The following is a 24662-nucleotide window of genomic DNA, read 5'->3' as shown; positions in this document are numbered from 1 at the left end:
TGTTAAATTTAAAACAAAAATAAACTTTAAAAAAATGGAGAGGGTTCAACCACATGATCTCTACGTGCTCAAATTCAACATGTGATGGAATTTTGACTCTTCCTCCAGGCTCTCCTCCCCTCTCCGGTCACCCTTCCCCCCAGCTATTCCTGTCCTCACACCTCATAGACATGGTGGACCTCAGGGCCAACGTCCATCTCTTCTTGGGGTGGATCTCGGGGCTGCCAGCCACTCAGTGGGAAGAGCACCGTCTCTGGCTTGGACACCCTGAGAAGGAGCAAGAAGAGGGTCAGTGTGGATCCCAGAGGTTCAGCCCAGCCCCCCAGCTGGCCCCCTAAGCATGCCCCAGGACTGACCAGTTCAGCGAGACCTGGGCCTGAGCCTCCACCGAGAGGAGGAAGGAGACCATTTCACTCTGCGAGTTATTGAGATTCTTACTGCAGGAGAGCGGGACCAAGAACAAAGAAGGGAGGGAGAGAAAAGGGGGGCTGTGAGCCAGCCAGAGAGGCCTTTGGTCCAGCAGACACCCCCTGCTCTGTCCCTCTCCTCTCCTCACACCCGCAGGCCCTGACCCCAGCCCTACCTGTGAATCTGGAAATCAAACTGGATGTTTTTCTTGTTGTCCCGGAGATGAGGGACAGTGAATCGAAGGCCCCCCCACAGCTGTAGCCATAAAGAAGGAAGGCGTCAGACTGGTCAGGCTCACATGAGAGATAGATGGAAACCCCTTGGCAAACTTCAAAGAACTCCATAAAAGGCAATCAATGTCCAGTCCAATCCCTTTTCTTCCAGAGACCCCACTTTCCTTCCTGCTGCTCCTGCTCCTGCTCCTCCTCTTCCTCCTCCTCCTTTTCCTCCTCCTCCTCCTCCTTTTCCTCCTCCTCCTTCTCCTCTTCCTCCTTCTGCTCCTCCTCCTCCTCCTTCTCCTCTTCCTCCTTCTGCTCCTCCTCCTCCTCCTTCTCCTCTTCCTCCTCCTCCTCCTCTTCCTCCTTCTCCTCTTCCTCCTCCTCTTTCTCCTCCTCTTCCTCCTCCTTCTCTCTTCCTCCTCCTCTTCCTCTTCCTCCTCCTCCTCCTCTTCCTCCTTCTGCTCCTCTTCCTCCTCCTCCTCCTCTTCTTCCTCCTCCTTCTCCTCCTCTTCTTCTTCCTCCTCCTCCTCCTCCACTTGGGCCCACGACCCCCCATTTCTAATTCCTTCCCTCCCCGTCTCCCTAATGACTCGTCAATCATTGGGGGCCTGCCTGAAGAGTAATGAGCTGGAGCCCCTTCCCTCACCTCCGCCTCACGGCCAGGACCAGCCCTCCCCACCCCTGGCTCTTGCCACCCTCGTTTCTGACCCTGCTCCTAGCACCCTCCCACTCACGCTGGCTCCAGCCTTCATGGGGTTCCCCAGGTCACAGACAAGCTGACGGCTCTGGTTCACAGCAAAGTAGTCACAGCTGAGACTGGAGAAATTCTAGGGGAAAAGAGTTGCCGTGCTGGCACCCTCTCGGGGTCTCCAGGGGTCCCTCCAGCCTCAGGCTTTCCCAGTTCAGAATCCCATCCATCCCCCTCCCCTGGCCCTCCTCACCTTGGGGTGTCGGACCAGTCCTGAGTACTCAGCCTCTGGGGGGGCCGTGACGCGAAGCTCGGCCTCGTAGGCCCCTCCCTCGCCCATGTTCTGGGCATGGAAGATCAAGTTCAGGGCGTTCTTGTCGCCCAGGTACACCTGAGTCTGCTCCCTGGCAGAGGGAAGATGGCAGAGGCCTGCATCAGGGTTTGGGTTCCCTTCCTGGTGGCACCAATTCGGACCCAGCTAGCCCATCGCCCTCTTCCTCATGAAGGGGGAAAAGTGGGTGCCACAAGGGGAAATGCCCTGCCCTGGCCTTTGGGAGAAGAGCTGGCACAGAGAGCTCAGCAAGAGCCAGACTGCTGTGTCCCTGTGCCATCCCCGAGCGGCCCAGCTCTGGCCCCTCTACTACCCTTCAGGCCACCGCAGATCATGGGCAGTGCTCTGGGCATAAAGCAAGGGTCCTCAGCCTCGGGATTCCTTTAAAAAACTTTTACTTTCTGTGTTAGAATCGATACTGAGTATCGGTACCAAGACAGAAGAGTAGCAAGGGTAGGTCACTGGGGATAAATGACTCGCCCAGGGTCACACAGCTAGAAAGTGTCTGAGATCAAATTTGAACCCAAGACCTTCCATCTCCAAGCCCGGCTCTCCATCCGCTGAGCCCCCTTGCTACCTCGACCCCTTTATATACTTAAAAATTAGTGAAAAAATCCCAAAGAATGTTTGTTTCCACGGGTGATATAAATTTAATCTTGTGTTATTTTGAAAATCGTTTTGACTTGGTAGCCCTCTTCAAAAGGACTTGGGGACCAAAGGGGTGAGAAGCACTTCTCTGAGGAGCCAGGCGGCCCCTTTCCCCAACTCTACTGAACTCAACTGGAACAGGGAGCCCCCTGCCTCCCCGAATATGCCCTGGGGACCAGAACTCCGGGTGATGGCTCTGTGAGGACAGAACCCTACATGGAACCCTACTTTTAGAGCTGGAAGAGACTTTGGATGGCATCTAGTTGACTCCTCTCACTTTACAGACGAGAGAAACTGAGTTCAAAATGGGTGATCCAACTCCCCCCAGGTAACAAACAGCAGAAGGTAAAATCCTAATGCCCGAAACAATGCCCTTTCCTCTCCCCGCACCACCTCCTCCAGTTGCAGGACCGAGGTATTCCTTAGGACTGGACCCGTCTCTGCCTCTCCCCTTCATTCTCCCTTGGGTGCAGAGAGCCCCGGGAGTCAGGGCACTCCTCCTCGAAGCCACTTACCCAAAGACTTCGAGTTGCAGATCGGGCACACAGATGTTGTCTTCTCCACAGTCCAGAAGGATCTGAGCCTGAGGAGGTCAAGGAAGAGGAGTGAGAAGGGAAAGTCTAGGCGAGCCTTCCCAGAAAAGGGCAGCCCTGCCCTCCCAATGGGCTCTCCTCCTGACCCTTTCTTTCTCCCTGGCTCTCTTCCACAGTCTCATATGTCATGTCATTTAGAAAATTCTATAATTATAATGATTAGCTATTACAAATCATATTCTATAGATTCTACGATGTAATGATAGCCTATAATTATTTTGATAGATTGTGATCTGATTGTTAGTTACCTAATAATAATGAATAATAACTGACATTTAGGTAAAGGGTAAAATATGGGGAGGGTGTCCCAAAAGTCTTAGTGCTTAAGGGTTCACAAGCTTACAGTTGGGCTACCCTGTATTATCTCTTTTGCGTCTCACATCAAGCGTGGGAGTCAGGTACCACAGATAGTACCATCCCCATTTTACTGATGGGGAAACCAAGGCTCACACAGTTTGTAAGTAGCAGAATCTGGATTTGAACCCAGATCTTCCTAAAGCCAGAGAGACCAAGGTCTTCCATTAAGCCCCCAGCCCTTTCACACCTTGTCCTCAATTCGGTTCCTGCTCTGGTAGTGCAGAACTGGTCGGAGGCCATGGGCATCTGGAGGTGCTTTGGAGTCCAGCGAAAAGTTGAGGGCGATGTGGATTGGAGAGAGTTTGTCTCGAAATTCGGACTCATTCTGGAGACCAGGGTGAAGGGGATTGAATGAGTCAGCGTTCTGGGAACTGAGCAGACCCCAGCTCTTCCTTACCCCCTCTTTTTCCCTCCCCACTTAGCCTGGAGGGAAACCCTACAGCAGCCTGAAGTGCAGCTGGGAGACAGAGTGGGGAATGGTTCCACTTTTAGCGACTCCACTTTGGGATCTTCCCCTTAAGTATCACCACCATTTCTAGCTGGTCTATTGTGAATGATGTGGGGACCATGGAGCCTTGGCAGGTGGGCTGTGCCAACTGAAGGGATCCAAAGACCCCAAACACCAGTCTCCTACCACCCTAATCTCTTCCCACTAGCAACTCCCCATTCCAACTGCCCCAAGTGTCTCCTGGTCATCTCTCTTCCTCCCTCGTGCATGGGGTTCCTCTGAAACCAACCAGTGACTCTACTACCCCTACAGTCTTGTCCCACTCTCCCCAGAAGGAGCCCTAGGGCTCCGCTCCCATCCCCTCCTACGTCCACCCTGGGAATGGGATTCTGAAATGGCTATGGCCATACCCGAAGGTAGATCTTCATTTCTCGGCAATCCTCATGGGCTCCATTTTGGATGAGCAGAGTCTGAGTGTAGGATGCCTGTTGAGAGGCCAAGAAGAGTGCCCGACGAATGCCCCCTTTCTGCTTCTGCCAATCTAGTTGTAGCTCCACAGTGAAACCTAAATGAGGCAAGGGGAGGTGGTATCATTGGGATCCAAGAGTTTGACTCTCTAGATCTCATCTCTCTCTCTTCCTTCCCTACTTGGAAGCCTGGTCCTCTGTTTCCCAATTTTGCTAACTGATTTTCTTAAAGGGCAAGGAGGTACTTGTCCCCTCACTTTGCCAGAGGCAGCTGGTATAGCTGGCATAGAGTGCTGGGTCTGGAGTCAGGAAGTCCTGAGTCCAAGATAAACCTCAGACACGCATCAGCTTTGTGACCCTGGGCAAGTCACTTAGCCACTATCTGTCTCAGTTTTCTCAACTGTAAGATGGAAACAATAATAGCACTTATCTCCCCGTGCCATTGTGAGGATCAAATGAAATAGTATTTGTAAAAAGGCTTGGCACTGTGCCTGGCTGTGTAAATGCGGATTCTCTTTGATTCCCTCAATACCTTGCAGTCTGCCATCTGGCTTCTGAGCTCATCGTTCAGCTGAAGTTGTTCTCTCCAAAGCCACCAATGAGCTCTTTGCTGCCGAATTAATGGCTTCTTCTCAATCCTCATCCTCCTGGCCTTTCTGACATGGTCTATCCCCCCTTTCTACTGCACATTCTCTCCTCTCTAGATTTTGGTGACATTGCTTTCTCCTAGTTCTCCTCCTACCACTCTAATTACTCCTTCTCAGTCTTCTTTTCTGAGTTAAAAAAAAAATAACCTTTCTTGCTGACTTAGTAACAACTCTTAGGTAGCAAGGGCTAGGCCAGTGGTGGTGAACCTTTTAGAGATGGAGTGCCACACCCCCCCACCAAGTGTTGTGTCCCCCCCCCCACCCCACACAGAGGAGGGAGGAAGTGCTCCCATTGGCTGTTGGGCAGAGGGGCGGGGGATATGAAAAAATGTCACCAGACACAGTGGGGGGCGGGGCGGGGAAGGAGCAGGTCCACCAAAGTCCCTTTGCCTTTCTGGTAACAAACTCTGTGGGGAGGGAGGGTGCTCCTTAGGCCATCTTTGGTATCCATGCCATGGGTCCACCATCTCTGGGCTAGGCAGTTGGATTAAGTGACTTGCCCAAGGTCACACAACTAGAAAATGTCTGAGGTCATATTTGAACTCAAGACCTCCCGTCTCCAGACCTGGAGTTCTATCTAGTGTGCCACCTAGCAGTGACTTCTGGATTTCCCCCCATTAACTATGAGTGCTCCCTCACTGAATCATTCTAGGTCTTCTCTACTATCTCACTGGGTGATTTCATTCTCTTCCAGGGTTCGATCATCATTTCTATGTAGATGATTCTAAGACCTATTTATCTAGCCCAAACCTCTCTCTTGACCTCCAGTCTCGCATCCCCTACCAGACTATCTTGAACAGAATATCCTAAGGACTCAGATCTCATCTTTCCTCCAGAGCGTCTACACTTCCTGACCCCCCTATTGCTGCCATTGTGGCTCATCCTTCATTTTCAAGATGACCAGGACATCATAGGATGTTGTCTTCACTTGCTCATGATGGGACAAAGTCATCGGCCTCTCTCTATTCCAGAGACAAGTCCAGTGACAAGATAAGTCAGGACGATCAGCAATGGCCCAGAATGCAGTGGACCGCGTTGGCCTCTTTGGTGTCTGACCAAACCCAGAGCCAGCTTCAGCTGCCTCCACGGCGACTGGAAGGAATTGCTCTCCTCTGCCCATTCTGCCAGGGGAAGCCTTCATGTGCCTGGGGTGGATATCCCCCAAGTCACTGATGGGTTTGGAGCTGCTGGTTATCCTTAAGCTGGTTTAGCCCATCTGCTAAGCTTCATGGAGCTGCCCTGCTGGTGAGAGCTGAGAGACAGGTAGATGCCAAAGGTGGAGAAGCAGCTCTGAAAGGGGCTCGGCGCCCACACAGGCTTCCAGGGTGACTATGACCCTATGGTCACCCAGGCTCACCTCTGTGTCTCTCCCTCTGCCTCTCACTTAAACTCACTCTGTGTACCCAGACGCTTGCCAAGTCTTGTCATTTCTACCTTACAACATCTCATCTCTGTCCCCTTTTCCAACCCACTGAGGCACAAGCTCTATCACCGCACACATGCTGGTTTCTCAGCCTTGATTCTCCCCACTCAAGTCTTTTCTCCATTCAGTGATCACATCACATGCCAAAGTCATCCTCTAGAGGTACTGGTCTTGGGGGGCAGCAGGGTGGCTCAGTGGACTGAGAGCCAGGCCTGGAGTTCAGATCTGGCTGCAGCCACTTCCTAGCTGTGTGACCCTGGGCAAGTCACTTGCCCCCATTGCCTAGACCTGACTGCTCTTCTGCCTTGGAGCCAATACTGAGTGGATTCCATAGATGGAGATGGAAGGTAAGAGTTTATATATAAAAATAAATAAAATATAAGCACAGGTCTAACCACACCACCCTCTGAACAAACTCTTGTTGTTTCTTGTTATTTAGTTGTTTCAGTCACATCTGACTCTTCATGACCCCATTTGGGTTTTTTGGCAAAGATACTGGAGTGGTTTCCCATTTCCTTTCTAACTAATTTTGCAGATGAGGAAACTGAGGCAGAATTAAGTGACTTGTCCAGGGTCATACAGCTACTGAGTGGTTAAGAGGTCAATTTGAACTCAGGTCTTCCTGACTTCAGGCCCAGAGCCCTAAGAGGAGAGCCACAAAGTCCTTGGCTTGGCTTCTGAAGCCTTTCCCAACTTGTCCCCTTCCACCTTTCCCATGATCTTAGGTTTTACTCCCTTCTCTGTATTCCAGATCATAATCCAGCAACACTGGCCTTATTTTTGATTAATCAATAAGCATTAATTAAGCACCTACTGTGTGCTGGGCACCACGCTAAATGCTGGGACATGCAAAAGAGGCGAAAGTCAGACCCTACCCACAAGGAGCTCACCATGCTCTCATCTTGTTCCATGCCTTTGCCCTGGCAGTCCCTCAAGCCTAGACTGCTCTCCCCCCTCACCTCTATCTCCTTCCAGACTCAGCTCAAATCCACCCTCTCGAGGGGGTCTTTCCTGGCCCCTCACCGCCATTGCCTTCCTTCTGAAATTTCCACTGGATGGATAGGGTTGTTACGTGTCGTCTCCCCAACAACTCCGAGGGCAGGGGCTGTGTTGTTTTTCTTTGCATCCCCAAACTTACTGCAGTGTCTGGCGCATAGTCAGTGTTAATAAATACCTATTGACCAGCTGACCGACCACCCTCCTAGGGCCCTCCGGAACTCTCACCAATGGAGTCAGGGACATGCTTTCCAGAGGCGTTGAGGCAGAAACTCAGGTTGATGCTGGAGCCAGATAGAAGGAAGGTGTTGAGCATGATGGCCTCAGCCCAATGGCCCCCAGTCCTCTCAGTGCCTTCTCTCTCTCCCACCCACCTCAGCCAGCCCCATACCCCAGTGGCACAACACAGCCCCAGGAACTCTACCCGGACCGCCCCTCCCCAGCCCCAAGGGTCCCAGGCTCAGCCGCCTACCAGGACATGGGGCTTCCCTCCAAGCTGCAGCTTCGTTCCTCAGGGTTGAACATGGCGGGGAAGATGGTGAGGGAGGCACTGGCTGAGATGATGGGGCGGCCCCTGTTTGGGGTTTTAGAGTCAGGGAGAAAAGAAGAGAAGCATCAGAGGTCTACCCTGCTCCCTGGTATCAGGGTTCCTAAATCTTCCATGCCGCCCACTCAGGGACTTCCAAAGCCCCCCCAAAGTCTTCCTGGGTCCCCTGTTTCCCTGCCATACCTGTAAACAACAGCCTTGTCCACACCAAAGGCCCCCACAATCAGATCTGCAAGAAAACCACACACAGAGTGAGCCAGAGCTCAGATTCCTCCGGGTACAACAAACGAATGCAATGGAAAACGACGCTGGAGGACAGCTCAGGGGACTGGTCAACGTGTGGCCCAATCACGAATTCAGAACACAGGAGTACCCTTCCCTGTCGCAGCAGAAGGGGGTACGATACAGATGCAGAACACAGCCTACATTTATTTTCCTGTATTTTCTCTCTCTTCCTTCCTTCCTCCCTTCCTCCCTTCCTTCCTTCCTTCCTTCCTTCCTTCCTTCCTTCCTTCCTTCCTTCCTTCCTTCCTTCCTTCCTTCCTCCCTTCCTTCCTCCTTTCCTTCCTTCCCCCTTACCTTCTGCCTCAGAACCAATACCAAGTATCAATTCCAAGGCAGAACAGCGGTACAGCCTAGGCTATGGGGGTTAAGTGACTTGGCCAGGGTCACTCAGCCAGCATGTGTCAGAGGTAGGATTTGAACCCACGCCTCCCTATCTCTTTCTTCATGCCCTCAAGGTGTTTTGTTTGTGCTTGCTCTGCCCCTTGGGGAAGGATGAGGATTACATGAGAGGCTCAGAGAGACATACCAAAGACATTTAAAAAAGCCATGTGGCCCAATAAGCTTTTTACAAAGGGATTTGATGTTTCAGGCAGTCTGAAACTCGACTTCTGCAATAGCAATGGGGTTGAGATTGCGGAGAATGTCGCCACCTGGTGGCCGCGGCTGAGAACTGTGCCTGGAGGCTGCTGGCTGCGGCAGAAGCGATGGACGTGGGGATGGAGCACTGGCTCCATTTGACAAAGAAAGGAAGCAGGGCCTGGTGGGTGTTTGGACTCGGGAGTGGTAGAGGAAAGGATGCTGGTGGCTAGTAAGCGAGGTCTACTTGCACCCACCTGGATATCCGTTGTTATCCAGGTCTCGAGCCCCTCTGAGGGCGAAGCCGAAGAAGTCGGGGGAATGGCCGGGCTGCCAGAGGGGCAGCAGCACCTGGGAGGGCTTTGAGCCCAGGCCCTTGGAGCCCCCTGGGTACACGAACACCACTCCTTGCTGCGACTGCCCCCCAAACGGGGCTCCGATGGCCACATCTGAAACACATCCGGGACCTGTCTCACCCTGCTGTGCACTGCTGCCCCTTAGACCGGGCATCTGGCCCTCCCACCTCCTCTGGACTCAGACACTCACTCCTCAGACAGAGGGGTCCGTGCCCCCTTCACGGTCCTGACAACGAGGTCTCTACTCCTCTCTCCACATGTTTGCCACCCAGGGAAATAGAATAGAACCTGGCTGGCCTCGGTCTCCCTCTAATCCAGGTGCCCAGGTCCTCCTCGCCCCAAGGCTCTCACCATTGTAGCCATCCTGGTCCAAGTCTCCCAGCGCAGAGAGGGAACTGCCGAACCGCCCAAACTCGTCCAGTCCTGTGAGGGCGAGGTCTGGGCTAGACTCCATGCCTGATGGATGCTGGAGGTAGACATAGACTCTGCCCACTTCCTGTGCTTGGCCATCAGCTGTCCTCGCCATGAGCAGCGGGGCTCCCACTAGGAGGTCATCCAGCCTGGGCAGGGGGAACAATCAGGATTGTTTGGTCCCTAATTCCTGGCCATCCCCTCCTGACTGAGCCAGGAGAAGCCACGTATCTCTGGCTGAATCAGAGAACTCAGGGGGAAAAACTAGCAATCCCTCCCCCTCCTCCTAACTCCCAATCCCATACCCCAGCCATAATTAAGTCAGGACAACTGGCGTTGTGCCCCAGGGTGCTGAAACTTAGTGGCAGCTAGCAGCACGCATTCTCTTTCATCAGTTCAGAAATGGCCTTCCTCCCCACTTGTCCCAAGCATGGGCTGATCTGCAAATGGTTTCCTCCCCATCTTTCATTCCTGCTGGACCAGCAGCAGCTTCACATATGCCAGGTTCTCGATGGCAGGGGGCAGTGTTTCCCCTCACCACCACCCCTGTCTCTGTCTCTTACCTACTTTCTTTTTAACCTTTTCTTTACTCATAACAATTCTAAGACAGAAGAGCAAGGGGCTAGGCAAATGGAGTTAAGTGACTTGCCCAGGGTCACACAGCTAGGTAGTGTCTGAGGCCAGATATGAACCCAGGTGCTCCCAATTCCAGGCTGGGCTCTCTATCCACCAAGCCACCTAGCTGCCTCCTTCCACCTGCATTTATGGGGCTTACCCAGGCTCAAGGAATACTAAGGAAAGTTCTGTTCCTTCACTTACCCATCTCCATTGATGTCTGTGGCAGCAACAGCATAGCCAAAATAGGAGGCCATCTGGAGGAGGGGACAAGACTGAGTAATAAATGTGTTTCTAGCTCACCAGAGAGGGAACTGGGGGGCGATAGGAACTTGGTGGGGGGATGACAGTAGGTTGTAAGGAGTCTGACTGGGTTGGGCATGCAAGCCAAGGGTTAGAAAGTTGCCCTTACCTGTTCCCCTGAGAAATTGTAGAGGGACTGGACATCTGAACCATCGAGGATCGTAACCTGGGTGATGGGAGAAATAGTGGTGTTGGCCCCAGTATCCTCATACTGGGACATCTAGCCCACTCAAAATTCCCTGGAAAGACTAGGGAAAATGCATGGGATGGGCACCCAAGACACTAAGATGGAGGGAGCAGCCCTCGGTGACAAAGATAGATCTAAGCTCGGCATCCTTCCCAGGCTGAGATCAGTATTTCCAACCATCAGCTGGACATTTCCACCTGGATGTCCCACTAGACCATGAAATTCAGAGCATCGTTCCTTTCTCCTTGAAATCTGCTCTTCTTCCTAATTTCTGTTTCTGCTGGTGGTAGGTACCCACTAGGCTTTGCAGTACCCAGGCTGGAAACCCAGGTCATAGAGGACCCTTGCTTTATGCCTGGCTCTTCTTAGGCACCAAATTTTCTTCCTTCTGTCTACACAGCAGTTGTTGGGTCATGGGATGGCAGAACTGGAAGGGTCCTTAGAGCTCATCTGGTCCAATCCCATCATTTTTCAGATGAGGAAATTGAGGCCCTTTCTGCCAACAACCACTACCCTAGCTCAAGCCTCTGTGACTGCTAACCCGTGACATTTTAACAACCCACCTCACCCCCTTGGATTTGTTGTTGCCAGATTATAGCATCATAAATCACAGGATCATAGATTTTAGAGCCTGAAGGGGTCTTAGGAGCTTACGTCTCCTTTTCCACACAGGGAAACCAAAGCCCAGGGATGTCAAGTGATTTGTTCTGGATTCCAGAGCTTAGTAAGTGTCTAAGGAAGGATTCAAACCCAGGTCTCTAGGTTTGGAGCTCTAACAACCATATTATGTTGCCTCTATGATTAATCATCTTTTCTTTTTTTTTAAACTTTGACCTTCTGTCTTAGAATCAATACTAAGTATTGGTTCCAAGGCAGAAGAGCAGAAAGGGCTAGGCAATGGGTTTTAAGTGGCTTGCCCAGGGTCACACACCCAGGGCGTGTCCAAGATCAGATCTGAACTCAGAACCTCCCATCTCTGAACCTGGTTCTCTATCCACCGAGCCACCCCGATGTTCCTAATATTAATCTTCTTGGAGCATAACTAATCATTTTACTCCCTTCACCCCAAACCTTCAATAGATCACCATTGCCTACTGGATAAAATTCATTGCTCATTTACCTTTTAGTTCTTATTTCTTACACATGTCCAATAGGCCCATGTCCTTGCCGTTCTTCCTCCCTCTCTCCCTCCCCCCCACTCTGTCTCTCTCCCCGCTCCTCCCCATCCTCTCTCTTTGATGTTTTATTGGAAATGACATGGAACATTAATGAAAACAAGTAAACTAGCTTAGTAACTGTTTTCATCAAAATACCAAGCCACACAACTCCTTTTCATCTTTGCTCATGCCATCATTCTCACCCCTGCTTCTGAACTTCTACCCCACCCCTAGAGAACTCTAACAGAGATCTCTGTGCCTCCCCCAGAGGGAAGCAATTTCTCCAGTCCTCCTTTTTTGTTTTTGAAACACGCACGGTACTTCCCTGCCTTCTACTGACGGTTGTTTGTGTACATTAGTTGTTTTTTCCCCTGCTGGATCATTAGCTGTTTGTATACCCTTCAGCCCCTAGCAGGGTGCTAGTAGGGTGCCTTGCACACAGTAGGGATTCAGTAAATGTTAGGATAATGAATGAATGATGGAGAAGATGGACAGGATGGAAGGAGGGCTAGTAGGGGTCTTACATAGCCATAGGTGAGGTTCCCTTTGGGTACTCCAGCCACAAAGTCTGCAAAGAGGAAAGAGACGTTTTAGGTGACCAGGGACATTAGAGGCTTTGGGAAAGGGGTTTTCATTTTTGCCTCCTCCAGGTTTAAGGCGTAGGAGCCCTCCCCACTTCATCTCCCCCAGGCCTGAGCCTGGTGACATCCTTACCCTCTGTGGCATCTCCATTGAATTCACCCACTGACACTGCATATCCTGTGGGACACAAGGGCCAAGATTAGGGTTTTTATTTCCAGGAGGATCCTTTGGGCCTCGACTTTCCCCTAATTTCCACCTCATCTACTTGGTTGTAAGAGTATTGATTTAAGTTTGGAAGAACACTTCCAACCATTCTGTATAGTGGTAGTGTAAATATTGTGCCCATTTTATGGATGGGAGGACTAAAGCCCAGAAAGGTAGAGTCACTTACTCTAAATATTTTGTAGCTCAGTCTCTCCTGAATCTAGCCCCTTCTACTTTACCAAAGTGTTTCTTTTGCTACTTGATAAGAGTAACAGTTCGCTTTTATATATTGCTATTGCTTTAAGATCTGCAACATGTTATCTCATCTGATCCTCACAACAACTCTCTGAGGCTGGTGCTATGATTATCATCCCTATTTTATAGGTGAGGAGATTGAGGCTGAAAGTGGTTGAGTGATTTGCCCAGGGGTGCACAATAAATGTCTGAGACAAGACTTGAACTCAGGTCTTCCTGACCCCAAGTCTAACAGTCTATTTACTTTGATACCTGGCTGCCTCTAGAGTACATAATCAACTTGTCCTGGGAATGTAATGAGTAGATAGATGGAGAGGCCCATAGCTAGAAGGGGGAGATCAGAGCCCCAGGTTCAGATACTATCCATGGAGTGGAGAGGGGAAAAGCTGGAGTCTTCTGAGTGTCTCCATTCCTCAGGTCCAAGGGACCTTCATCACTCACCCAGATAGCTATCATCGTAGGTAGAGCTGGCCTGTCGGGTCTGCAGCTGGCCCCGAACTTCAGTGATTAGATACTCTGGGTAATAAGACTCTGCGATTTGCTCCTGGGTAGCCGACAGGATCTGCCCTGGATGGTAAGGGGAAGGTGGCAGGTAGATAGGGGCAGGATGGATCAGAGAGGGGGGAGGGAAAAAGGACCTAGAGGGAGTCGAACTTTATTCAGTACCAGGAACAGGGCACAGAGTTAGACAAAGGGGTTGAGGGGACATTGGGAATGGATGGGCATAAGGGATTGGGGCTCACCTTGCCAGTAGTAGCTCCCGGGTCCTCCAAGCAACACACGTCCTGTCTGTGTGAGCAGAGGAGTAGGAGACAGAGGTTGTGAAATGAACCCAATGCCTGCTCCCACCCTTCTTGTACCCTCCCTTCTGGCATCTTCCTTACCTTGGTAAATTCTGCACTGAAACCCCCTTGGCAGTAGCCCTGCCCAGTGGCAGAGCTAAAGTCTGCAGGGAAAGAGGAAGCACAGAGTAGACAGCATTACCCAAAAAGGGAAAGAAAACAATGGAAGTAATGAGTAAGGAGAGGAGGAATAAGTGATGAAGGCGAGAAGGAAAGGAGTGGGCATGGGGAACCAAGGGTGACGTGGTCAGACTTTAGAGCAGAAGGGACCTGAGTGATCATTTAGTTCAACCCCCTCATTTTACAGAGATCCAGAAAAGGAAAAAGGATCTGTCCAAGGTCACAAAGATAAGTAGCAGAAGACAGATCTGAACACCAATATTCTTTCTACTTCTCCAAACTGTTTACTGTTTTCATTGGTGATAGCCAGGGTAGGGCAGGAAAGAATTTCAAGAATATGGTGTCTCAGGTCTGCCCCCCCACCCCACCCCCCATGTAGCATACCAGGCATGTTAGCATCTGGGAAGTATGATTGATGTATTGATATTGTAGTACCAGACACATGGTCAGACCTCTTGATGGTCATTGTATGGAAAGGGATAGGCCAAGGGACTAGCAAAGGACGGGCAAATTCATGGGCTGGGTCTTGCCGGGGCCAGCTGCCTCAGCTCGGAGTACTTTTATTAGCATAGCGTGGTTCGGCTCGGACTACACTCAGTTGCAAATCTCAGGTTGGATTAATCTCCACCTCTTTGATCTCATCATTGTCAATTCAACCAATGTTCAAACCTATGTCATGTTACTGATTCGTTGATCCACATTCCTAAAAACCTTCAATAAATACTAGGGAACTAGCACGAAACTCTCTCTTTCAAGCTCTCTTGCTAACTCTCTCACTTTTACTCTTACTCTCTCTCTCTCTCTCTTCCCCTCCTCTCCTCTTTCCCTCTTGCTTCACTATATGTCTTTCATAGCGACGCTGTTGCCAGTGCTTCCTATTGCTATAGGAGACACCAAGGAGTTGAGACTCCTCACCTTTTCTGGCGACGCTGTTGCCCCCAAAGCAGCTTCTCTTGTCTAGGAGTATCAAGGGGTTGGTACTCCCCACCTATTCTCTTGTTCCTCGTATCTCCTCCGAGTTCGAGTTACTCCCCATGTGTTTCTACTTCTGCCTTTGAGTCATTATTATTCTCCCATTTCCTTAGCCTCCTCTCCCCACCTCAGGTTATTACCCACAGATAAATATTATAGGACCCCCATGGGGGGTCACTATACCCCAATACTTTGAGCCATGCCGTGGCTCTTTCTTGCCCCATACCTGAGCGGCAAGGTGAGTACTCCAGGAACTGGGTGAAGTTGTCAGTAGAGAGGTAGCAGGTGCCCACTGGATCACTCAGGGGTTCCTTCTCTGTCCTCCATCTGTACAAGGGGGCACAGGCCTGGAGGTACCAATAGGCACTGCTCAGCTAGGATTCAACTCCCTTCTTAGCCCAGCCTGGCTCCCACCCTACCTCCCTGACATGCCCACTGTGCTCCTCACCAGGATGGAGGAACCATGGGCTCGGACTGTGGCCCCAAACCACTGCAGGGATTTATATTCCACAGGCTCCTCCCCTTCAGAACTGGACAAGGATGACTCCAGGAGCCGAGAGCCTGAGAGGGAAGGACAAGATGGGGATGAGGGAGAAAAGCCTGGGGCCCAGAATTTCAACACTCCTTTCTAATTCCTCTAGAAGTCTCTGCCCTCTGGATGGAGATCCCCAAGTACTTTCTAGCCTTGGCCCTTCCTGAGTCACTGGCAGACAGACTAGAGGAAGAGGATCTCTAAGAGACAGTTTCCTAGTCTGACTCACCCCTCCCTTTTTAAAAGGGATTTCCAGATTTGCCCTCCACGTTTCCCTTTCCCTGACTCCTCCACTAAAAAAGGGGTCAGGATGGCTATATTTAGCCCATTTGTCTAGAGTTAGGATTGGAAGAGTCTGAGAACTGAGAGCCAAGGAAGAAATCCCCTAGGTCAGCAAGATCATCCCACTAGTTATGCTTCTTTGTCTTTAACATTTGGATCTCAGATATTCATCACTCCCTAGGTGAACAAGAAGGTGAATGAGGTAGTCTCTGCCCTCAAGGAGCTTACAGTCTATGGGGAAGATCTGACATTTGCAAATAACCATAATGAAAAGTACGGAAGGGTATCCACAAGGAGACCACAGAGGAGAGATGGCTGGTCCAGCTGGGATAAATGGAGGAAAAGTCTTCAGGGAGCATTTAAGCTAAGCCTCACAAATGCAGAGCTGCTTCCACTCTAAATGCTCCAGTGCTCCATTTGGGTCCCCAATATAGTGGTGCCTTCTGAACTTGGATTAATCTCATCAGCCACAACCAAACACATCCTCGTACCCTAACTCCAATGCTAGATGTCATTGGTATTCTTCAAAAACCAAGGACCAACAACACAAGCTAGTCTTAAAGGATGAGGAGGATTGAAAAAGGTCCAGCAAGAAATGAGTAGAGTTGTAGGCTGGGGAGGATGGGGAAGAAGGAAAGAATAGGTTATCTTAGGGAAACAGTGAGTCTTTAGGGAGTGTTGGCTGGAAACTTCAATGAGATAAAAACCAATTGTAGGAGATAAGCCAGTACAGCTAGGCTTTAGAGTCAAATTATAAAAGGAAATGGGGAACCACTAAAAGCTTTAGAGCAAGGGAATAACGTAATCAAAGCAGTCCTTTAAAAATACATCTGAGGAGAGCATAGGATTTTTTTTACTTATGTTTTTGGGGGTTTGGTTTTATAAGTTTAGCCACTTACACAAATGAACAGTATAACCCAGATTGAATCACCTTCCAGCTCCAGAAGAGAGGGAGACGATTTGGATTATATAACTCCAGAAAACTTAAATGGAAATCTGCAATTATATGTAATTGGTAAAAAAAAATTTTTGAACGAAATTAAAATAAATAAAAATACATCTGAGGGCAACTAGATGGTTCAGAGACGGGAGGTCCTGGGTTCAAATGTGGCCTCAGATACTTCCTAGTGGTGTGACCCTGGGAAATCACTTAATCCCCATTACCTAACCCATATCCCTCTTTTGCCTCGGAACCAACACACAGTATTGATTCTAAGATGGAAGGTGAGGTTTTTAAAAAAATACACCTTAGGATCATGGGAAGAGTGAGCATGGGGGAACCGGAAGTCAGGGAAACCCGTTGAGAAGCTGAGTGAGAAATAATGAGAAGGGAGTGGGTGGTGGAAAGAGAGGTTGGGGGCAGAATTTCCTCATGAGCATCCCCACTTTGCTTCCACCTCTCTCAATTGGCTCTTTATCTCCTTGGCAGCAGGTTAGCACTCTTCCTGTATTTTTCTCTGCCTGGCCATCCCCAACCCAACCCTCAGCTATCTCTGGCAGCATCTCCTGCTGTTTCCTTCTGCGGCTGTCAGCTCTCTTCGGATTCCTCCTAAACCGCATCTCTCAGTGTCTCTGCCCTCCTCTTCCCATTTCGGCCTCTTTCTTATTCCCCCGACCATTCAGCAAGCCTGTTCTCTGCTGCCTGTCTCCGCGGCGCTCCCCGTTTCTGTCCCCCTCACTGTCTGGGTCGCTGTCTCTCCTCTGGCCTCCCTGAGTTGTGGGTGATTCAGGGGAAATGAGAGCCACATGTTCCTGAATCATGCCCGCCCCGCCTCGCCAAGGCTGGGCTGGAACACGGCGTCAGTGCCACTGGCAGAAGCCACACAAGGAGCCGGGGCGGAAAGCAAGAAGGGCTTGGCTTCTCCTGGCCCGACCCTAGAAACCCAAGCTAGGCGGCCACTGGCCTCGCGCTCCCAGTGCTAGTGTGGCCCCACCCCAGCCCTACCCTCGGGGCCATTCTCTCGCTCCGCCTCTCCTCCGTAAACTCCGCCCCCAATCCAGCCCCACCGAGCCCCGCCCCTTTCCCCGGCCCCAACCCATTACCTTTACTGTCGAACTCGATGGGGGTACATTGGGCAGAGTTGGGGCCCCAAGGGCAGAGGTAGACGGCGCCTCCCTGCAGGACCCCCGGCTGGCTCGTGTTGGCTTTGGGAGCACCCACGAGGACACTGACCCTGTGGGAAGGGGCTAATCAGAGGCGGAGCAGCACCCCGTGCTGGCGTCCCTCCTCAACCCCTTCTCCCTCCCACTTCCTGTCCTTTTCCCCTTATCTTCTCTGGGGCCAAGAACTTTAGCACCGGAACAGACTTTAGAGATTTTTAACTAAGGAGGCTACAGCCCAACCAACTCCCTTCTAGTAAAGGGAGAACTCTTTTCCGGGAAGTTTTGCCTTTACCAGGTGCTGTTTAAAAACCATCCCATTTTACAGAAGAAGAAACCAAGTCCCAGAGAAAAGAAATTCTTTGCCAAGGGACAATACAATTAATTATTGGCAAGAGCAGCTCTCCAATGCCAGTTTATAGGCTTCTGAGCCCCAGACCCTTTGCACTCTATATCACCTGCTTCCTTGGCCTCATTTAATCTTGTCCCACCTTTTCCTAGGTCACCACACCTTCCACTTCTCCCCTTTCCAAGGCTCCTTGATTCATCTCCTATGATTTTAGATCTCATACATGTTCTTCTAAGGCAAGAAGAACCCAGGAGTTCAAGCCCTGGGGCTGGGGAGGGGCAGGTGCCCACTGGGTGGGTATTTATATCTTGGGAGATGCCACAGATGCCAGAGGCCCAGGCTGGATGGAGCCAGGCAGTCCCCATGTGCTGCTGTCACTAACCTCTCTCCCTCTCCCCACAAACATACCTTCCTACTCCCCAAAGACTCTCCCTGGCTTTCCAGCATTCACTCCCTCCCCCAGAATTCCCAGAGGGAATCCAGAACTCAGTTCTTTGAAAATGAGAAGGGGAGGGGTTTTGGGCCTCAGGCTGGTGTGGGTCCCATTGGCCCCTGGGTATCACTGTTTCTCATCTTCCAGGACATCCAACTCTCTGGCTTTGGCCAGCCATGGCTCAGGTATAAATCCATCCACCTCTTCACCCTCCAGAAGCCAAAACCCCTCCTGAGACTGGGCTCCATCCAGCTTCCCAGCTCAGGGGAATGGGAGGAAAATGTGAGTCCTGGAAATGGGAAAGGGACTACAGAGAGCCCAGCGATTGAGCCAGGGAGGGGGCAGGCCAAGGATTCTTCTATGCCCAATTTCACTCCTCACTGAGCTACTGGCTTTGGGGGCTCAGGGTCCTGGAGGCTGCTTTCCCCTCAGCTCTTGACTCTATTTCTGCCTTTACACAGCACTGCCACTGGGTATGTGACCAGCTCTTGTCCTCTTTGTGTTCCCAGGAGACAGAATTTGTACGTTGGCTTGTTCCCATCTATTAATGGAGTGGGAAGGTGACAAGAGACAGTGGTTGTGGCCAGAGCGATTTTTCCTGGACGTTATTTCTGTACCAGGGGGCATCTCTGTCACTGTTTCCATCTGTCCTTTCTGAAGCAACCCCCTCTGCTCTCTGCTCCTTTGCCCAACTCTTCCCATCTACCTCTCTCTGTTGGTCTGCTTCCCGGTTCCATCCGTTCCCTGCCCAGCTCTGTCTGCCTACTCCTCAGTTCTGCCTGTCTGTCTTTCCTCCTTCTGTGTCTCTATGGCCCCTAGTCTGCTTGTGCCTCCTTGACTGTTGCCATGTGGCATTTGTCCTTGTCACCCTTCCTGCCACCATATTTTCCTCTTCCATGTTCTTCTTGGTTTCTGTTATTGCACCTTTGTCCCCTCTCCCCCGTACCCCCTGCCTTTGTTCCTGTTATTGTGTCTGTTTCCTCACTGTCTGTCTCCCTTCTCCACCCCCCCCCCCCATCTGCCCCATCTCTTTCCCAAAGGTCCTGTTCCACTCTCAGGCCTCCAATCAGGCCACCACCTTCCTGAACTGGTGACTGATGCCCCTCTGTAGGGCCAGAGTCTGGTACCCAGATGCCAGTTGGGGATGCAGAGAAGAAACTGGGTGTCCCAGGTGCCCTGGAACTGGGACTAGAGTCAGAAGGGAAAGCCAGAGTGGCCAGCATTGCCTGTGGAAGGCTCTTGGGGTCGGGACACTTGAGCTCAAGGATAGTAATGAACAGATAAGGAAAGAGGGTGGGATAAGTGGAATTGTGCTTTAGAGGGACAGAAAAGGGGTGGGGTAAAGGAAGGTGGCAGAGGAAGGGAATTGGGGAGGTATTTAAGGTGAGAAAATATTTACTACTGGTTGCTTCCTGTTTGCTTCGGACTTCTCACTACTCCATTTGGCTCCCAAACTGCCTCCCATTTGCCTTGCTCTCTTACCACTGTGGGGGGTTGATGGCATGACTACAGGGCACTTTAAATTGCCTTCCAGTAGAACCCTGGAGCTCTGCCCTCTGAGCTGAGTGTTGGTCCTGGCATGAAATCAGGCTCTCATTCCCACAGCACTGGCACCTGATTCTGGCCAGATGACAGCAGGCCAGGGTTGGAAGTCAGACCTGCTCGATACCAGAGTAGAGGTCTGGGGCCATAGCCCCTTGAGGTAAAGGGTGGGTGATGAGGCCTCTGCCCCACCAATTTATCCAGGCCTTCTCCTTGGGGAGCAGCCCAAGGGAGCTTAGTTTAGGATGTACTGGAGAAGATGATTTGGGACAAAGCAGGAGAGTGGGTTTCCTAGTCCGGATGCTTCCTAGGGGAAAGCCTGTGCCACTCAGAGATGCCAGACCTAGGTTTGAATGGGCTGCTCAGGTCACAGACAGGCAAAGCTGCACACAAGGACTTAAGTAGAGAAGGTATTTGGGTGGTCCTGGGTGCTTTTGTCCCTTCCTGTCCCCACTCCCTAACCACATCCTGCTTCTTTTCTCCCAAGGCCCCAGAATTCCCAAGTACCCAGGATGTGAATATAGGCTCCCCCAATGAGAAGGGATCTTACAGATTATGGAAGGCAGCCCCAATTTATACATCAGGAAAATGCTGTCCCAGGTCCCCAAGTTAGTGGTAGAGTTTTCAAGAGTCAACGTGGAATCTAGAAGTGCCCAGTTTATTTAGTTGGGAGGTAGAAAGCCCAGATTTTGAGCTTGTCACAGGAGAGTTTCCCCCTGAGGGAAGGTCCTACTTCACCAGACAATAGACATCCACTTCAGCTTTGACGCAGTAGGTAGCTGAAGGTCCCCAGTTCAATACTGGGAAAGGCTTCTGGAGACAAAAGAGCTACTTGACTTTGGATGGGGTCTGCCCCCCACCTGAAGTGGATGTCCATTAAATGTCTGGTGAAGAACGACCTTCCCTCAGAGGGAAACTCTCTTGTGACAAGCTCAAAACCTGGGCTTTCTACCTCCCAACTAAATAAACTGGGCACTTCTAGATTCCACGTTGACACAAGCTAGAACCCAAGGCTTCAGACTTGTAGCCCAATTCTTCCACTTTAACACAAGACCATGTCCTTCCTCTCTCCCCAGTCAAGCTATTGATTAACAAACTTGTTCAATACAAGGTTATTTATTGTTTGACTCCATTGGCCCAAACAAGGTCAGGAGACTGGACAGCACCCAGGGAACCTGGCTGCCGGTCTCTCTGAGGCCCCAATGGCAACATTAGCCAGTATATAGGTCTGGGTCCTTGTTCCTCTAGTCCCTAGAGGTGGGGCTTAAGAACAAACATGCCCACCGCTTAGCCCACAGAAAAATCCTTCCAAAGCCAAACTAAGTATGGAGATAACTGAGGCAAAGAACAAAGGATCTCCAGCCCAGGCCTGTGGGGATCCAGAGGGGAGGAGCCAGAATCTTCCTCTCCAAAGCCTAGCTCCAGGACCTTCCTCTGAGTCCACCAGGAGAGAAGACCCTGAGTGATAATGGGAGGAGAGTTCTAGCCGAAGGGTGCTCTCCCTCCACTGAGAGGGCAGCAGCCATCTGGCTCTGCAGGACAGTCAGGGGCTCAAGGGACTGTATACCTGGACTGGAAGAAGGCAGGGAGGTTGGATGTCTTCATCATGCTCTAAGAAAGTTTTTTTTCCAGAATGACAGAGAGGTAGAGGGGTAAGAAGAGAAAGTCGTAGGAGTCAAGCTATCTGAGCATGAGTTCTCCCGCCCCAACAGGAACCAAAGAACTCAAATTTTCTCTTCTACTTTATGGCTCTTGTTAAAAACATACCTGGCCACTAGGTACCCTATCCACACCACCATCCCCTTGGTTGAACCCAGGTGTCCAGCCCTCTTTCCTTGATCTACTCCCTAGAGCTCCAGACAAAGAATTTTCCAGCTCCTCCATTGCCTTTCTTCCCTCCCAGCAGAACCCTGGCCACAGGGAAGTGGTTCCCTTTTTCCCTGCCCCATTGGAGGCATGGGGAGAGGATGGGGGGGCTGGGGGAAGTTGGGCCTGGCAGAGGTCCCAGGCCAGGGTGATGCAATGGGGTTTGGGCAAGAGGCCAGAGGGGAGGTGGGGTGGGTGGGGACCTCAACTAGCCCAGAGCCAACAGCTGGGGCCTAAGCATCTCCTCTCCTTTCTCTCACCCTTCTCCTCTCTCCTTACCCAGAGACACTAGAGAAGGCCGGAATAGGGCCACCAAATGGAATTAACCCTTTCTTTCCCAGGTGTGTGAATGAAAGGGGCTCAAGGCTTCCTGCTGTGTGTGGGGATGGAGGGCAGTTCTCCCAGCCTCTCAGTGGGGGGCAGGGAAGAGAGTCCCTGGCTGGAGGGTACAAGTCTCCAATCAACACCTCTCTAAATCTGGATAAGAAATCCCAGAGCTCTGTCTCCACCAGTCCCTAAGAAATCAGGCTCTGCTGCGATGTACTTGAGGAGACAAGATAAGAACCCAGGGCTTCACACTCATCTGGGATGAGTGGAATACAATGGAAAAGTGTGTGGAGGAAGATCCTCCGACCTCCTGGTACCCGGGCCTGGGCGTCATCCGGCTAGAGGGAGCACTCCTTCCTCCTTCGGGACTTATTTCCCCTTTACCTCCCTGCAGTCCCTTTCCTAGGCTTTCTGGGAAGCCAAGTTGCCTGGAACTCGAATTTTCCCGGAGGGACCCAGGAGTCCTAGCCCCAGGTCCAGCTCCCACAGTTTGGTTACAGGAAATCAGCTCTTTTCTTCCTCCGGAAAGTGAGAGGAAGAGGGAAGCCGTCTCCCCCGCCCCGCCTGCCGACACATACACACTCACATACACACACCCCCGCCCGGGGCTGAGCCCGCCCCCCCCCTCCCCCGGCCCGGCGCCTCCCGGCGCTCCAGATCTCTCCTGGACACCCCCATGTCTGCCCTCCTTCTTTTGGGCCAGGTCTGGAGGGGAGTGGAGGGCGCTGGGGGAAGGGGGAGGGTCAATGAAGGAGCTGGGCTCCCCACTCTCCGCCCGACTGACCCTCCATCCCAGTCCCCTTCCCGGGCCGGGCCGGGCCGGGCCACCACTTCCTGATTGCCTTCGGGAGCTTTCCCCACTCCCCATCTCCTACCCTCGCCCAGCCCAGCACAATGGTCCGGGCCCCGCCACTGCAGACTCCTTGGCCTCTGGTGGCCCCCAAACACCAGTCCCTGGGCTCCCTCTCTCCTTTCCCACCATTACTGTCCCAGAATGTGCCTTGCGTCCTTGCGCTCCCCCCCCCCCCGCCCCCACACACCCCTCTAAATTCTCGGCTCTCCGGCCACTCTCTGGACTCAGGACTTCTCAGACTCCAGCACCGTCTGCCGTATCCCTTCCCCCATCTCCATCCCCTCGCAGCCTCCAGAATCCCAGCTCTAGTCCTCGGTTTCCGAACTCTCCAGGTCCTTCCAAACTTGTGTCCTCCCCTCGCCCCTCTCAGGCCAGTGCCGCCCCTCCCCCAACACATATACATACACACACACACGCTGGCTTGCGCGCTGGTTCTTCACCTAGAACCCCGGCCACCCCCTTTCTGATCCAGTGCTCGCCAGCCTTCCTCCCACGGTGGTCTCCCCAAACTCAGCCTCAGGACGCCAGTCCCCCAGCTTCCCCATCCACGCAATGGTCCTCCCATCCCAATCCCTACTTCCTCCAAGCCCAGCCCTCCTTGCCCCCCCCCCCGCACCCCACCGCCCCATCACAGCTTCGGCCTCTCCAAACTCCTTGCACCCCGTTCACCGAGTGGCCCGGGGCGCCAAGCTTTTGCCCCACTCACCCTTCGGCCCCTGGCCGGTAGAACTCCACCGAGAAGCCGAAGAAGGAGCCCGGAGGGCCGGCGAGCACGGCCGGGGCCTCACCGTCCAAGTTGAAGCCCCCAACTCCAGACTGCAGCAGCGGCAGCAGCAGCAGCGGCAGCAGCAGCAGCGGCGGCGGCGGCGGCGGCGGCGGCCGGAGCGGCTGCGGCCGGAGCGGCGGCGGGAGGCGGTGCCGGGCCCGAGGGCCGGAGCAGAACAGCCCAGTGGGTAACAGGAACCCAGGAGTCCAGCTCCCCATAGCGCCCAGTCTTCCCTGTCCTGGGGCCACCGACCCGGAGCCGCTTCCTAAACCTCCCCGAGACGAATGACTCAACTCGGGGAGGAGTTTGCCAAACTCCAGGCTGAGCCCTCCCCCAGCCGGCCGGGGGGGCGGGGAGGGGGGCATTCCTGGGTCCTTGGAACGCAGAGCCCACGCCCCCCACCCCGGAGAGGTGGGGTTCCTCTTTGCTCCCCGGTGTCCTGAACCACCCAGTGGAGCTGGCCTGGGCTGGACTGGGTTCCACTGGGCTGGTTTGGGATCTTCCCCCTCCCCTTTCTTGCTTCCCCCTCTCTTCCCCCCTCCTCCTCCGCTTTCTCCCCCTCCCCCTCCTCCTCCTCCTCCCCTCCCCTCCAGAAGTAGAACGTAAACGCACAGGAAAAGAGTTGGAAAAAGAGAGAGGAGAATTTCCTAAAGAGGAAAGGAAGTACCTCGGGAGGGTGGAGGGAGCCTGAATCCCCTCTAACCCGCTTAGCCCCATTTAGGGACCTTCCTTCCCACCTCCCTGAGGACGGGGCCTGGGGCTGCCGGGACCAGGGGAACCCTTGGCCGCGGGCCAGCTGGGATTCCCTCTTTGCCTTCCGGGGCCACCAGATGCCTGAGTCCAAGCCAGCTGGGGTGGGGACTCAGGCGTTCTAGGTGCCGGAATCTCTGAACCAGCTCTGGCCACAGAGACCAAGCTTCTCTAGATCTGAGGCTGCTGGGAGGGTCAGAACGCCCCCCCTCCCCCCCCAGCAGAG

General features: G+C 52.4%; 1 protein-coding gene across 1 annotated transcript in view; it reads right to left on the bottom strand.

The window, feature by feature from the left end:
• Positions 1-24178, bottom strand: part of ITGA5 (integrin subunit alpha 5) — a 35201-nt gene extending 11023 nt beyond the window's left edge. Inside the window, exons 1-24 of the mRNA XM_056797993.1 lie at positions 23627-24178; positions 17494-17624; positions 15085-15197; positions 14863-14983; positions 13587-13648; positions 13446-13491; positions 13144-13269; positions 12376-12420; positions 12186-12229; positions 10427-10483; positions 10219-10271; positions 9340-9548; positions 8890-9081; positions 7955-8000; positions 7697-7798; positions 7453-7508; positions 4102-4256; positions 3431-3568; positions 2809-2876; positions 1568-1718; positions 1361-1453; positions 584-663; positions 357-437; positions 162-267 (exon numbers count right to left, since the gene is read on the bottom strand). Of these exons, the coding sequence (XP_056653971.1) occupies positions 162-267; positions 357-437; positions 584-663; positions 1361-1453; positions 1568-1718; positions 2809-2876; positions 3431-3568; positions 4102-4256; positions 7453-7508; positions 7697-7798; positions 7955-8000; positions 8890-9081; positions 9340-9548; positions 10219-10271; positions 10427-10483; positions 12186-12229; positions 12376-12420; positions 13144-13269; positions 13446-13491; positions 13587-13648; positions 14863-14983; positions 15085-15197; positions 17494-17624; positions 23627-24051 (2700 nt within the window). The 5' untranslated portion in view covers positions 24052-24178. The remainder of the gene's footprint in view (positions 1-161; positions 268-356; positions 438-583; positions 664-1360; positions 1454-1567; positions 1719-2808; positions 2877-3430; positions 3569-4101; positions 4257-7452; positions 7509-7696; positions 7799-7954; positions 8001-8889; positions 9082-9339; positions 9549-10218; positions 10272-10426; positions 10484-12185; positions 12230-12375; positions 12421-13143; positions 13270-13445; positions 13492-13586; positions 13649-14862; positions 14984-15084; positions 15198-17493; positions 17625-23626) is intronic.
• Positions 24179-24662: the final 484 nt, after the last annotated feature.

The sequence above is a fragment of the Monodelphis domestica genome, chromosome 5 (genome assembly GCF_027887165.1).
Source record: "Monodelphis domestica isolate mMonDom1 chromosome 5, mMonDom1.pri, whole genome shotgun sequence".
Lineage (NCBI taxonomy): Eukaryota > Metazoa > Chordata > Mammalia > Didelphimorphia > Didelphidae > Monodelphis > Monodelphis domestica.
The sequence above is the reverse complement of the archived record's forward strand: the minus strand, read 5'-3'. Positions and strand labels throughout refer to the sequence as shown.